At 41.6% G+C, this 15,013-nt stretch overlaps 1 protein-coding gene across 1 annotated transcript; it reads right to left on the bottom strand.

The window, feature by feature from the left end:
- Positions 1-9,522: 9,522 nt before the first annotated feature.
- Positions 9,523-11,667, bottom strand: LOC132211344 (BTB/POZ domain-containing protein 18-like). The gene has a single exon (XM_059656064.1). It carries the CDS (start codon positions 11,665-11,667, stop codon positions 9,523-9,525), a length of 2,145 nt encoding a protein of 714 aa, XP_059512047.1.
- Positions 11,668-15,013: the final 3,346 nt, after the last annotated feature.

Raw genomic sequence — 15,013 nt, 5'->3', positions numbered from 1 at the left:
AAACAAATATGGACAATAAGAGGGGCTAAGGTATTCAGGAAAGACTATTGTCAAGCTTGAGTTGATTTCTCCTCTAAATTACTAAATTACAAGGGGTGTTAAATTTGTAAAAGTACTTAATATGGGCATAGACATACATTTTTATTTATTTTTAAATTTATTTATTTGTTTTTATTGATTTCAGAGAGGAAGAAAGAGAGAGTGAAACATCAATGATGAGAGAGAATCATTGATCAGCTGACTCTTGCATGCCTCACACAGGGGATCAAGCCTGCAACCTAGGCATGTGCCCTGACTGGGAATTAAATGGTGACCTCCTGGTTCATGGGTCGATGCTCAACCACTGAGCAACACCAGCCAGCCTCATAACGCATTTTTAAAAGTAGAACAACTGTGAGTTTCCTTCCCCATACCCACCCACCCCCAACTGCCCAAGCCAATCTAGCATATCTCCCAGAATAAACTATTATTTATTAGGTGTACAACTTACCAGAATTTTTCAATATTACACAAATATATTTAGTGGGTGTAATTTAATTTTTTTTACTCTAAAATAATTATAGATTCATAGGACGCTATAAACGAATGTACAGGGCAGTACTGTGCAGCTTTATAATACAGCCTCCCCAACACAGGTATCATCTTGCATAACTATAGTGTACTATAAAAACTAGGAAATTTGACATTGGTATAAAGCACAGAGCTTATGCAGATTTCACCTTTATGTGCATGAGCGCACACGTGTATGTGTGTGTGTGTGTTAGTTCTATACATTTTTATCACATGTGTAGATTTGCTTACCATCAAAAAAAAAATTAACCCTGCTATCATTTCTTTTTTTATCAAATCTTTATTGTTGAAAGTATTACATATGTCCCCTTTCCTCCCCCATTGACCCCTTCTGCCCCCCACCCCAGGCTTTCACCATCCTCTTGTCTGTACCCATGGGTTATGCATATATGCATTTAAGTTCTTTGGTTTATCTCTTCCCACCCATCACTCACCCTGCCTTCCCTCTGAGATTCAAGAGTCTCTTCCATGCTTCTAATACCTCTGGATCTATTTTGTTAATGCTGTTATAGTCATATCCACAACCTCGTCCCTAACTCTTAGTAACTACTAATCTGTTTTCTATGCTATAATTATGACAATTCATGAATATTTTATACATAGAATCATGTACTATATACCCTTTTGAGACTGGCTTTTCTTTTCTTTTCTTTAAAATAAATCTTTATTGTTCAGATTATTACAGTTGTTCCTCCCCCCCCATAGCTCCCCTCCACCAAGTTCCCACCCTACCCTCTGCCCTTACCCTGCCCCCCACTGTCTTCATCCATAGGTGTACGATTTTTGTCCAGTCTCTTCCCGCATCCCCCACACCCCATTCCCCCCGAGAATTGTCAGCCACTCCCTTTCTATGCCCCTGATTCTATTATATTCACCAGTTTACTCTGTTCATCAGATTTTTTATTCACTTGATTTTTAGATTCACTTGTTCATAGATATGTAATTGTTGTTCATAATTTTTATCTTTACCTTTTTCTTCTTCTTCCTCTTCTTAAAGAATACCTTTCAGCATTTCATATAATGCTGGTTTGGTGGTGATGAACTCCTTTAGCTTTTCCTTATCTGTGAAGCTCTTTATCTGACCTTCAATTCTGAATGATAGCTTTGCTGGATAAAGTAATCTTGGTTGTAGGTTCTTGGTATTCATCACTTTGAATATTTCTTGCCACTCCCTTCTGGCCTGCATAGTTTCTGTTGAGAAATCAGCTGACAGTCCTATGGGTATTCCCTTGTAGGTAACTAACTGTTTTTCTCTTGCTGCTTTTAAAATTCTCTTTATCTTTTGCCCTTGGCATTTTAATTATGATATGTCTTGGTGTGGTCCTCTTTGGATTCCTTTTGTTTGGGGTTCTCTGTGATTCCTGGACTTATAAGTCTATTCCTTTCACCAGGTAGGGGAAGTTTTCTGTCATTATTTCTTCAAATAGGTTTTCAATATCTTGCTCTCTCTCTTCTTCTGGCACCCCTATAATTCGGATGTTGGTACTCTTGAAGTTGTCCCAGAGGCTCCTTACACTATCTTTGTATTTTCGGATTCTTTTTTCATTTTGCTTTTCCGGTTGGGTGTTTTTTGCTTCTTCGTATTTCAAATCTTTGACTTGATTCTTGGGATCCTCTTGTCTGCTGTTGGATCTCTGTATATTATTCTTTATTTCAGTCAGTGTATGCTTAATTTCTAGTTGGTCCTTTTTCATATCCTCAAGAGTCTCACTAAATTTATCGGCGGTTTCTAGAAAATTCTTGAAAAACCTTATAACCGTGGTTTTGAACTCTATATCCAGTAGTTTGCTTTCCTCCATTTCTGTCATTTGTGATGTTTCTTTGTCTCTGCATTTTGGCTGCTTCCCTCTGTTGATAGAGTGGCTTTCTGTGCTAGGTGTCCTATAGGGCCCAGTGGCTCAGCCTCCCCAATTACCTGAGGTGGACACTCTCGGTGCACCCCTTTGTGGGCTGTGTGCACAGTCTTGTTGTAGTTAAGCCTTTATTATTGTTGGTATCACTGGGAGGAATTGACCTCCAGGCCAATTGTCTGTGAGAATCAGCTGTGTCTGCAGTGGGAGAACTTCTGTGCTGAAGACAACCTTCTGGAGCGAGACTTGCTTCATTGGGGCTTTGGTGCTCACTGAGTCTGCTCCCTGAGTGTGTCCCTTATGGATCTGAGGAGTTGTAATCTGGATGGTCCCACTCTGACCACTGGGTACACGGGCTCTTGGATCTCTAAGGAGGTGCTAATTTAGCCTCTGCCTGAGGCTACTCAGAAGGAGATATGGAGAGATCTGCAGATTCCTCTTCCTTGATTGGGGTTTGGAGGCCCAGCTGTGAAGCAATGCAAGCTGCTGTGGGGCCTTGAGCCTTCTTTTGGATGTTCTGGGTCTCTCTGACCCAGCTGCAGTTTGTTAGGTAATTTTAGATCTCAAAGAGCCAGGCCTTTCACATGCAAAAACCTCTGCTGAAGCTTGGGTGGGGCGGGGTCTCAGGGAATCAACAGGATGGAGCAAACAACTATGGCTGCTCCTCAGTCCTACCCTAAGAGGCCCCCGGGTCTCAGTGTCCCACCGGAATCGCTGCAAGCACCTCTGAGAGAAAACTGCCCTCAAGTTCCGCCTGCTGCCAGTCCAGTTTCTTCCCGTATGAGTCTGGGTCCCCAGAGACTCGCCCAGAACTGGAGGTCAGAGCCTTCGGGAGCTTGAGACTCCCTCCCGATTAAAAAATATACCAACGTCCTCTGTTGCCAGCCCTTTCCACAAGCGCCTCCGTACCTCTGCACTTTACTTCCGCACCTCCTCAGTCTCAGTGTGCTTTTCTCTTTCCTTCTAGTTGTAGAATTTCCACTCAGCCAGCCTTCCTGTGGTTCTGGATGATATCTGTTTTGTCTTTTAGTTGTATTTTTGAAGTGGTTGTGCAAGGCAGCAATTTCAAGTGTTTACCTATACTGCCATCTTGGTTTCGCCCTGGCTTTTTTTCCATTAATCATAACTTCCCTGAGGTTCATCCAAGTTATTGTATGCATCAGTAGTTAATACCTTTTTAATTTCTGAGAACTAATTCATGATATGGATGTACCAAAGTTCATTTGACCATCTATTCATTAAAAGAAATTTTGATAGTTTCCAGTATTCAGATATTAAGAACAAAGCTTCTGTAAATATCCATATACAAGTTCCTGTGTAAAAATGTTTTTATTTCTCTGGTATATATTCCTAAGAGTGCAATTGGTAGTATATATATATATTAGTTGCATTTCAAGTTTTTAAAGAAATTGCTAAAGTTTTTCCAGAAAGGTATACCATTTTACATTTCTACCAGAAATGTGTGAATGATCCAGTTTCTCTGCATCTTTGGCAGCATTTGATGTTTTATTTATTTATTTATTTTAACCATTCTGATTGGTGTGTAGTGATAGCTCATGGTAGTTTAATTTGTATTTCCCTGATGACTCTTGATATTGAACATCTTTTCTTATGCCTATATGACATCTGTATCTCCTCTTAAGTGATATGTCTATTCATGTCTCCTGCTCATCTTAAAATTGCATTGTTTTTTATTATTGAGATTTTGAAAATTCCATATATATTCCATATACACATATTCTAGATACTAGCCTTTTTTTTTTGAGTGTGTAGTTTGCAAATATTTTCTCCCACTGTGTAGTTTATTCTTTCATTCTGGCTCACATGACTTTTACAAAGCAAAAGCTTTTTTTTTCTTTTCTTTCTTTTTCCTTTTCTTTTTTTTTTTTTTTTTTTGAGGAGGTCAATTTATTAATTTTTTTTTATGGACTGTGTTTTGGGATCAAGTCTAAGAATTATTTGCCTAGTTATATGTTCCAAAGATTTCTCCTAAGTGTGTTTATGGATATCTTATAATGTTGTGTTCTATATATATCTGTGATCCATTTTGCATTACTTTTCATATAAGATGTGAGATTTTGTTTTGAATTTTATTTATTTTTCTGCCTATGGATGTCCAATTGCTCCAGCACCATTTGTTCTTGTTTTTCTTTTTTTCTTTTTTAATATATTTTTATTGATTTCAGAGAAGAAGAGAGAGGGAGAGAGAGATAGAAACATCAATGATGAGAGAGAATCATTGATTGGCTTCCTCCTGCCCGTCCCACACTGAGGATCAAGTCGAAACCTGGGCTCACACCCTGACTTGGAATCCAACCCTGACCTCCTGATTCATAGGTCGATGCTCAATCACAGAGCCACGCCAGCTAGGCTCCAGCACCATTTGTTGAAAGGCTTTTTCTCTCCTGGTGTCTCTCTCATTTAGTTGCTTTTGTTTCTCTGTCCAAAACTAATTGGCCATAATTGTGGGACTGTTTTTGGTTTCTCTATTTTGTTCCATTGATCTATCTTCTGCCCCTCCATCAATACCATACTGTCTTGATAACCATAGCGGAATAGTAGGCCACAAAAACAGAAAGAGTAATTTCTCCTAATTTCTCCCTCTTTTTTAAAATTGTTTTGGCTATTTTCCTTACACTATAAATTTTAGAATAAGCTTGTCTATCTCAACAAGAAACCTTGCTAAGGTAATGGTGTAAATTATGTTAAACATATATCAATCTAGGAAGAATTTGACATCTTTACTATGTTCCACCTGAATACTTGCACTTTTAAATCATCAATTTGGGAATTCATTTATAAAATTCAAAGGTACATAATATAATTAACAAAATGAAAGATAAAATTAATATTGTTAACAGATAAAATATTAACATTAATCAACACTATTATTCCAATATAGTAAAAAAAAAAAAACAACTGAATAGGACAATTCACAAAATAAATTTTAAAAGTCCAACCACACTAATAATCAATGGGATGCAAATTAAAACTAAAATAAAATAATAATTATACCTTAAAATCTGACAGATATTTTAAAGAAAAATGCTCAGGGCTGAGTGATTAATATGAAGTGAAGCAAGCTTTCTATGTAGTATAATGGGTATAAATATTGTGCAAAGCCACTTGAGAATATCAAGAATTTAAAAAGGCATTCCCTTTACCCCAGTGTTTTCATTTATAGTATACTATCTTAATGAAAATAATCGGAAATGCAATGGACATTTTATATACAAAAATGTACATCACAACATTAATTGTAATAGTGCAAAGGAGAGAAAAAACTAAATGTCCAAAAAACTAAATTGTTAAATAAACTAATGCATACCCATATGATACAGTATTATGCAGCTGTTAATAAATTATGTATTTGATGAATTTAGTGGCATAATTGTTCACCACATGGTACTACTAAGCCATAAAAAGATATATACAAGCATGTTAATGAATACCATTCAAAAATATTTTTAAAGTATATTTCTGTATGGAAAAATAAACTGTTAAGAAATCCTATACAGTGGGGCCTTGACTTACGAGTGTCCCGACTAATGAGTTTTTCGAGATACGAGCCGTCTCTCGGCCGATTTTTTGCTTTGAGTTGCGAGCTAAAATTTGAGTTACGAGCCAGCTTCAGATACCCCACCACTAGTTGGCGCAGCGAACATCAAAGTGAATGCCACAACATCAGCCCAGCATCACGTGTCTCACTCGTTCACTTTATGATTTAACATATGAGTAATTTGAGTTACAAGCTCCATCATGGAACGAATTAAACTCGTAAGTCAAGGCCCCACTGTATAATAAAGAGTTAATATGCAAATTGCCATCACGCCCTTACATAAGATGGCCGCCACAAGATGGCCAGCAGGGAAGGGCAGTTAGGGGTGACCAGGCTGGCAGGGTAGGGGAGTTGGGGGCGACCAGGCTGGCAGGAGAGGGCAGTTGGGGTCAATCAGGCTGGCAGGGGAAGGCAGTTGGAGGCGACTAGGCCTGCAGGGGAGGGCAGTTGGGAGAGACCAGGCCTGCAGGGGAGGGCAGTTGGGTGCAACCAGGCTGGCAGGGGAGGGCAGTTGGGGGCGACCAGGCCAGCAGGAGAGGGCAGTTAGGGATGACCAGGCTGGCAGGGGAGGACAGTTAGGGGCAATTGGGCCAGCAGGGGAGCAGTTAGGCATTGATCAGGCTAGCAGGGGAGTGGTTAGGGGGTGATCAGGCAGCCAGGCAGGCAGGCAGGCGAGCAGTTGGGACATCCCCCAAGGGGTCCCAGATTAGAGAGGGTGCAGGCTGGGCTGAGGGACACCCTTACACACACACACACACACACACACACACACACACACCAGTGCAAGAATTTCGTGCACTGGGCCTCTAGTTACAGAAATAATAACATTTGTCAAATTTGAATCATTTTTCCTTTTTACACTTCTCTGTATTGTATGCCTTTTCTACAATAAACATGTATCAATTTCATAATCAGAAAAATATTCATTAATAAAGTAACAACCAATTTTAATCATAGGCATAATTTTCCTCATTCAGCTTATAAGCTGATGCAGCATTGGCCTACTTATGAAGTATTTCTGAAGGTTCATTGTGTGGGAGTGGGAAAATCTAAATCCCTCAATAAATAAGTAGAAATATTTTTTTTTTTCCTCAAGGACTGTTTCAGGAATGAATTGCCCTACTAAAACTTGGAAAGACTGAAATGAATAATAAAAAATAGCACTAATGTAACGTTTTCCCCAGTAGAAAATAATGGCCTTTTTTAGGGCCTGTATATGTCCCACAACTAGAGAGAGCTGGAAGTAAGGTAAGGCACACATCAGCCACCCCCACACTCTAACTGGAAATTGAGTCATGCAAAGATTGGTGGCCTATTCCATAAATGTTTTATAACTCTGCCAGAGTGGACTCACACAGTTTAAAAATAAAAATCACTGATATTAAATTATACCAAAATGAAAAGTTAAAGCACAATTCAAAGCATTAAAAGTGCAGGCCTCATTAACATCCTAACCTCACTCAACAATTTAGCTTAGCAATTTAAAATAAGATTCAGGCCATCTTGAATTGCTGACTTTGAAGATACTTATAATCAGGTTAACCTAAAGTTATTGTCTAAAATTGGTTGTTACTTTATTAGTAAATATTTTTTCTGATTATAAAACTGACAGATGTTTATTATAGGAAAGACAGACAGTACAGAGCAGTATAAAAAGAAAAAATGATTCAAATTTTACAGTGTTGACAATGTTATTATTTTTATAATTTCCCAAGTTTTATTTTTCCATTCAAAAATATGTTTTAGAAATATTTTTGGAATTGTATTATGTTAACATATTTGTATATAGCTTTTTTGGTCAAGAACGTGTGGTGAACAATTATGCCACTAAATTCATCAAATGCATAATTTATTAACAGCTGCATAAAACTGTATCAAATGGCTATACATTAGTTTATTTAATAATTTAGTTTTTTGGACATTTAGTTTTTTCTCTCCTTTTCATTATTATAATTAATGTGATGTACATTTTTGTACATAAAATGTCAACTACATTTCTGATTTTTTTTCATTAACATAGTATATGAAAATGAAAACACTGGGATTAAGAGTGTGAAATAGATATCATTAATAGTTAGGCTGGGACAATAAGTGTAAACTACAACAGGCTGGGCAAATCAATGTATGACTGATGAAAAAACTGTCATCTAACCACATTGCACACACAGTTCAACATCATTCAGAGGTTGGTTCTTTATTAAATTAACAAATAAATAATTATGTATCAGTACAATATACAAAATTAACAGAGAAATTCTTAACAATAATGGAGTATTCAATTACCATATAAACATTACTACTTATATTTTTTTGTAATAATAAGTATGTTAGAGATAAATGCTAAACTGGTAAAACTTTGGGTCTAAGGCACACACAGGTGGATGAGCAAGCACATCCACATTAAGTTTAAGGCAATAAAAAAAAAAATCTATAGTATTTAGAAATAGCACCCCCTGCATGATTTAGCCTTCATGGGCCTTCTCAATTCACATGACCTTCACCACATTGTCCCCAAAAATTCAATTCTATGGCCAGACCCTGAAATCCTTCAAACTCCAAAATATGCATTTTAATGCTTTCTCACAATAAACAACCATATTCCAGGCCTATAATTCCTTCAAAATCTATCCTTCTGCATCACTGAAACTGTCAATTCTTTGAGCATGTTCCCCCCTCCTTTTTATTGAATTTATTGGGGTGACATGGATTAACAAAATTATACAGGGTTCAGGAGAATAATTCCACAACATATCATTTGAACACTGTATTATGTGTTCATCACCCCAAGTCAAGTCTCCTTCCATCACCATTTATGCCCCCTATATCCTCTTCCACTTCCCCCAACACTGCTTCCCCTGGCAAGCCCCACAGTATTGTCCCTGTCCATGAGTTTTCACTCTTTTTTTTCTCAATTTCTCAATCCCCCCACCAAGTCCCTCTAATTCCCCCAACAGCTGTCAGCCTGCTCTCTACTCAGGGGAGAGTAAATTACTTATTGTTCTAAGCAACTGTATCTTTTTCAACTCACTTCTTGGAGGTGAAAAAGAGTTGAAAAAAAGTACTTCTTCCTGGCCCCTTCTGATGTTTTGGCTGGACTTCCTTTACTGGAAGTAAATAGACCCACAAATAAGGTGCTAGACAATGTCCTATCACTCCCACCCACTTCTAGTTTCACCCCAGCACTGCTTCACACCTTCTGGAATATTTTCTCTAACACAGAACAACTACAGAGGGTATACTTAATTTTCCCTGAATTAGCAGGACCTCATAACCTGGGAGAACTGGCCTTGGCTGTTACCTATGACCCACTAGAGTTGGAGACCACGCATTTTATTGTTCCACTTGTTATAAGGAACTAAAATGGTTCAAGTTCATAATTTTCTGTCCACAGCACTACTTGACTTCTGCTTGATTCCCAAAACCTGGGGAGGGGAGAGTGGGACCAACAGAGAGCAAGGGGTATGTGCTAGCCTCTCTGCCAATACCACTTTTGCTAGTCAACATTTCCCATCCTCCCAGTACCCCTAAACTTCCTTCCCCACTCTACTGGGTTAGTATGTCTACCTCTGTTTCAGACTCTGAAGAAGGGTCAGGCCATACAGAGGGAATACAGGTGGACACAAGCCTCCCCTCCAATGTCCAATCTACCACATCAATCTCTTCCTCTTCAAGGCTGGCAGGGAGTGGGTCCAACAGCTCAGAGTTGCTAAATACCTCCTTGCCTGGTTCTGGATCAGGGTACAGCACCTCTTCTGTAGTTAGGGACACTTCCAACCTAGTCTCCATCCAGTTAGAACAGGCAGGTGAGAGGTCCCCATAGGACATTTGGGGAGAGTCAAGGAAGTCATTGTGGAGAAGTTTGTCTCTCTGACCATTCAGTGGCTGGGAGCTGGTAATATCTTGGTCTTGAATCAAAGAGCATCCTACTGAAAGCACCTGTCCTTCATTAATCTTAGAGGGTATGACAAGGGGGATAAAGGGTTCAACTGGCTCTTTGTTCTCACCAACAGGTTCCTTTTCCAATCTTATGCACTCCCTAGACCAGAATTCCATGTCTGGTAAATACCATTCTTCCTCTTTGATCCAGTTCTTCCCTGTTTCTGTCAGATGATAACTAGGGGTCCTACAATCCTTTGCCCTTGGACTCTCCAAAGATCCTATAGGTGGCTCAACGTCTGAGCCACATGGCATGAACTCCAGGATCTCCTCCAGCTCACTGGTGGCAGCAACACTTGTGATCGGGTACTCCTCAGTTTCACAGGTCTGCCCCAATAGGGCTGTGTCAAATGCATATGGCTCTCTGCAGTCAATATCAAACCTAGGTTGCTTCCCTACCACCTCTGGACTGGACCCAAACTTGGACTTCACCACTGGGTGGTCTGGGGAGAGGCTACCAGAGAGCAGAATGTCTTGTAGCCCAGAGCACACTGGGGAGTCCTGGCACTGGTCTATTCTAGTAGATAGCATTTCCTGCTGGTTAACTGAGGATGGCTGAGTCCTTGGAGGCTCTCCTGAGTCCCTAGGTTCTAGGACATGAAGACTATCTTGAGAGGTTTTGAGGGGAGGCTCTTGCACCACCTCCCAGTGGGTCCCATTGACAGTCCTCCTCAGTTTCATTCTCCCAATCTTCCCCTTGTTGGCAGAGTCTGAGTTAGGTGCCCTGACTTCAGGACTCCACTTCTTACTCCCACCTGTCTTTCCCAGACCAGATGGGCTTTGGGTGCTCTGTAGAAGACGAGCTCTCCCTGACTTATGCTTGTCCTTCAGTGCTTTATTTATATTCTTCTGTCGCCAAAGATGTCGGCCAGGATCTGCAGGCCCTGAGCTGCGTCCACTTAAAATGCTGGAAGGTTTGGATGTACAGACATCAGGTGATGGCTTTGAACGAATCAGCCTGATCTTTATGGGCAATAGTTGCCTACCCTCAGAGGGGTACAAGCTGGGTGAGGAATGCTCTGTAGGATCAAGGGCAGGGTCACTCTTGTTCTCTTTAGATTCTTGACCGTGGCTTGATGGTGAAGAGTTTTCTTCTTGTGGAGCTGGGCAGACTCTGGCCTTCCTCTTGAGCAGAAGAGTGCCAGACAAGTTTTTTGCATTATGTCCACTGCTCTTGTCCTGGGGTCCCTCATCCTTCCCCAACAACTTCAATCGCACTGCCCCAAGAGGACAAAGAGTCTGGGGAACAGGCAGTAAAGTTCGAGGGCAGTGGCTGGATGGCACCACCCTGGCAGAGATTGGTGCAGCACTTGGAGGTTGTAAGCACTCCCGGTTCAGTCTTTGGCCCTGAGGGGCCTTCACCAACTTCCCACCCTCTAGCTGAAGGGATTCCAGCTCACATACACGGAGCTGGCGGGCAGCAGAAAGCACATCCTGGGCTTCTTCTTGAGATACTTCTATCTCTGAGGTATACAGGAAGTCCACCAGCTTCCTAAGTGTCCTGATCTTCAGGCCTCCCAGCTGCAACACCACCTGACAACCCTGAGCTGGCCTCTCCCGTCCCAGCTGCTCTGTGAAGAAGGGGCTGCAGGCAGACAAGATGCAGCGGTGGGCTGGGACTACCTCACCTTCTGCCTGCAGGAGGACATCACAGAACACCCCACTCCGTTGCTGGTGATAAAGCTGCAGAAAAGCCAACTGGAGGAACTGGGGATCCCGGTATATGATTTTGGGGCTGGCGGAAGAACACATGCTGGTCTACTCACAAACCAAGGTTTTCACAGGTCAGTATCTGCACAGCTGGTGTTCCTTTCCAGGATGCAGTTTTCTGTCAGGGGGCACCGAGGATCTGTCAGGGGGCACCGAGCCAACGTCAAACGGGACTAGCTCTGCAGCAGCAGTTGCCCCTGCCGTCCGCTCTGTGCTTGGGCCCTCTGTCCAGCCTACCTTGTTTCCTCCCAACGTCCAGCCTCGCAACAGGAAGATGATCCAAAAAACAGCACAGGTAGGTGAGTCGCCTGAGGTTCAGAACCAAGGGAATCGGAGTAGGCGCGGCGAAAGCAGGCCTTCAGGGAAGGTCCGCACAGCTGGGCGCCCCGGCCAACTCCTCAGCTGGGAACGCTTCAGAAGCCGGAATGCAGGGTTCGCCCTCACCGCCAGCTCCCGCAGCCAAGCTCCTCTGGCGTCCACTTCCCACCGAGGTCCAGCACCTTCCCGCACTGGTGGGAGGTGGTGACTGCGAGGACCGGAGGCGAGACTGCGGTGCGAACACCTGGGCTGCTGCACTCGCATTCCTTTGCCCGCCCACACCCTTCCGGCTCGCCAGCTCTCGGGCTTAGTCAGCAGGGATCCCTCAGCCCCATTGGCCGAAGGCGCCTGGGACAGCCAATCACAGGAGGAGGGGCGGTTTGGCGGGAGGCTGTCTCCAGGGTCTTGAGAGCCGGGGAAGGAAGGTCGGCGGGAGAGGTGGGGGAGGAAGCCTGCCGGCAGCCCGCCTCTCAGTCAGCCTCTCCGATTGGTCAGGCTTCAGGGCGCTTGAAGGACCCATCCGCATTCTCTCTGAAGAGGCTGCAAATGGCGGCAGCCCTGCTCCAGGTTAAATGGAGGGCGAGTCCCCGGATGGCTCTCCTCGCACCTCGCCCCCCAGTCTCTCTAGATACCTCCTAGGCCAGGGATGTTCTGGGACAAGGTCCCTGGGCTAGTTTCCGAATTCTAGTTTTTCCCACGTTCCACGCAGTCTTGGCGAACTGCTGACGAGAGGGGTGGCGGAACTTCCTGTGGGGAGTGTGGCCTCCGGTGTCCTGACACAATGGTTTGTTCAGCGCACTTCCTGACTGGAAACAGCTGTTTTCAGGGATGATATGAAACATTAAATGACCTTAAGATTATAAACATTTAGCAAGAATGCCAACCCACGTTATCGATCTGGGCAGCAAGTCTTTCCCTGTGTGTTCGGCCCTGGATCCTGGCTGTGGTTTGATGGCACCTGGTGTCCAGGGCGGGAAGAAAGTGGCTCAACCCAAAGACACTGACGACACAGTGACGAAGTGAAAGAGCGCAGGCCCCGCTGAGGCCAGCAGGGGGCAGAAGAGGAAGGCACCCAAGAAAAGGGGGCCCTGCAAAGGGACAAGACATGGAGGGGTGAGTAGTACGTTTGCACTCAAATATGTCTTCATTGGTATCTGATACTTTTTCAAAAAGGATTTGAGGTAGTTGACTGAACTATGGAGGACTGGAGGGGGAGTTGAGCATTTCCAAGTCAGTTCATAGTCTCTCTAGTTGGAGGCCTCTGCTCTTAAGTTGGAAAAAGAAAGGAGAACAAAAGACATTTTCTGTTGCAATTGTCATATTTTGAAGAGGAAGCAGTTTGTGAAAGGACAAAACTTAACAGAAGGACAGGTTTTAGATGTTTGTCTGCAGCACATAGATACACAAAAAAGCAAGTAAAAAAAAAAAAAAGGAAGGCAAAACAGAACTTGTTTATGGCATCTGATGCTGTAGAATCAGAATGGGATTAGGCAGTGGAGTACCAGCACAGTTATAGGTGAGTCTGTGGAGTTCTAAAACAAAAATATAAATATTCTATCCCTTCATGAATATGTTGTTATCAGGATTAGTAGAGAGGACTTACTTCTTGGTTGTTCTTTTTAATTCAATACCATTTTAGTTAAATTGTGTATTAGTAGAATTTCTAAGGGGAATTTAAAATGGCCATCCTACCAAGGGCTTCAAAAATGACAAACTTTGGATGGTAATGTGTAGCCACCAGAGGGTAGAAAGGGGTAAAAATTATTTTGTTTTCTTCTGTATAAATAGTCAGTGTTTTTTTGTAATTAATTTTTTTCATTTCTTCTTGATACTAATAGTTTTAGTCTAGTTTAGAAGTAGAGCCATGACAGCACAACACTCTGCCCCATATAAGAATTTTATATATTTCATTTAAAAATGCAATTCTATTTCCTAGGTCTTCCCTAATGTTTCATCATTTAATGATATCTTGTTTTTCTTTGTATGTAAGTGGTAACAGTTGTGGATGGGAAAGTTAAAATTTAAGAGTTACAAACCCAACCATTGAATGTAAGATTCAATGCATATAAAAAAATACAACAACAAAACACACATACACAAAACCAACAACACTGTCTCTAAATATATTTTCAATCCATTGACTTCTCTCCATTTTTACTGCTACCACTGTAGTGAAGTGCTTATCACCATCACTTGACCTTCAAACTAATTTCCTTGCTTTCAATTTTGTTCCCTCCTTAATCCATTTGTCACATAAGTAGCCTGATCTTTTATAAAAATGTGAGTTAGATCATATCATTCTGCAATTTAAAACCCTCATAGACTTTACCCTACCTAAGAATAAAATCAAAACTCTTTTTTCTAACATATAGAACCCTTCGTATTCTCATTCTTGCCCATCTCTCCCTCTTCATTTGCAACAGCTCTGATGGATCCAGTGTGTTTCAACTCCACACTTTAGAGCTTTGGCATTAGTAGTTACCATTGCTTATATCGTCTCATGGTTGGCTACCTCTTACCATTAAGATTTCAATTTAATTGTCACCTCTCCAAGCAGTTTGTCCCTGACATCCAATCTAAAATAAACCACAAGTCATTCTCACCAGTATATTTTAAATCTCTGCATAGTCCTCCATCTGACATCTTACCTATTAATCTTCTCCCTCAACCCACTAGAATATAACCTTTTTAAGACAGGAAGCATATCTATCTTATTGTTCTTTTTAAATTAAATTTATTGGGGTGGCGTTGGCTAATAAAATTCTATAGGTTTCAGGTATACAATTCTATAATACATCATGTGTATACTGTACTGTGTTTATCACCCCAAATTGTGTCTCCTACCATCACCAGTTACCTCGTCCCTTCATCCCCTTCTCCCCCCACTTTACTCTGGCAATCACCATACTGATGTTGGTGTCCACGAGTCTTTCCTTTTTTCTATGCTTAATCCCTTCACTCATCTCACTCAGCCCCCACTATGCCCTCCCTCTGACAGTTCTCAGTCTGTTTTCTGTGAGTCTCTCTCCTCTTTGTTAGTTTATTTTGTTTATTATATTCCACAAATAAG

The sequence above is a fragment of the Myotis daubentonii genome, chromosome 10 (assembly GCF_963259705.1).
Source record: "Myotis daubentonii chromosome 10, mMyoDau2.1, whole genome shotgun sequence".
In the NCBI taxonomy this organism is placed as follows: domain Eukaryota; kingdom Metazoa; phylum Chordata; class Mammalia; order Chiroptera; family Vespertilionidae; genus Myotis; species Myotis daubentonii.
This window is presented reverse-complemented; position numbering and strand designations above follow the sequence as displayed.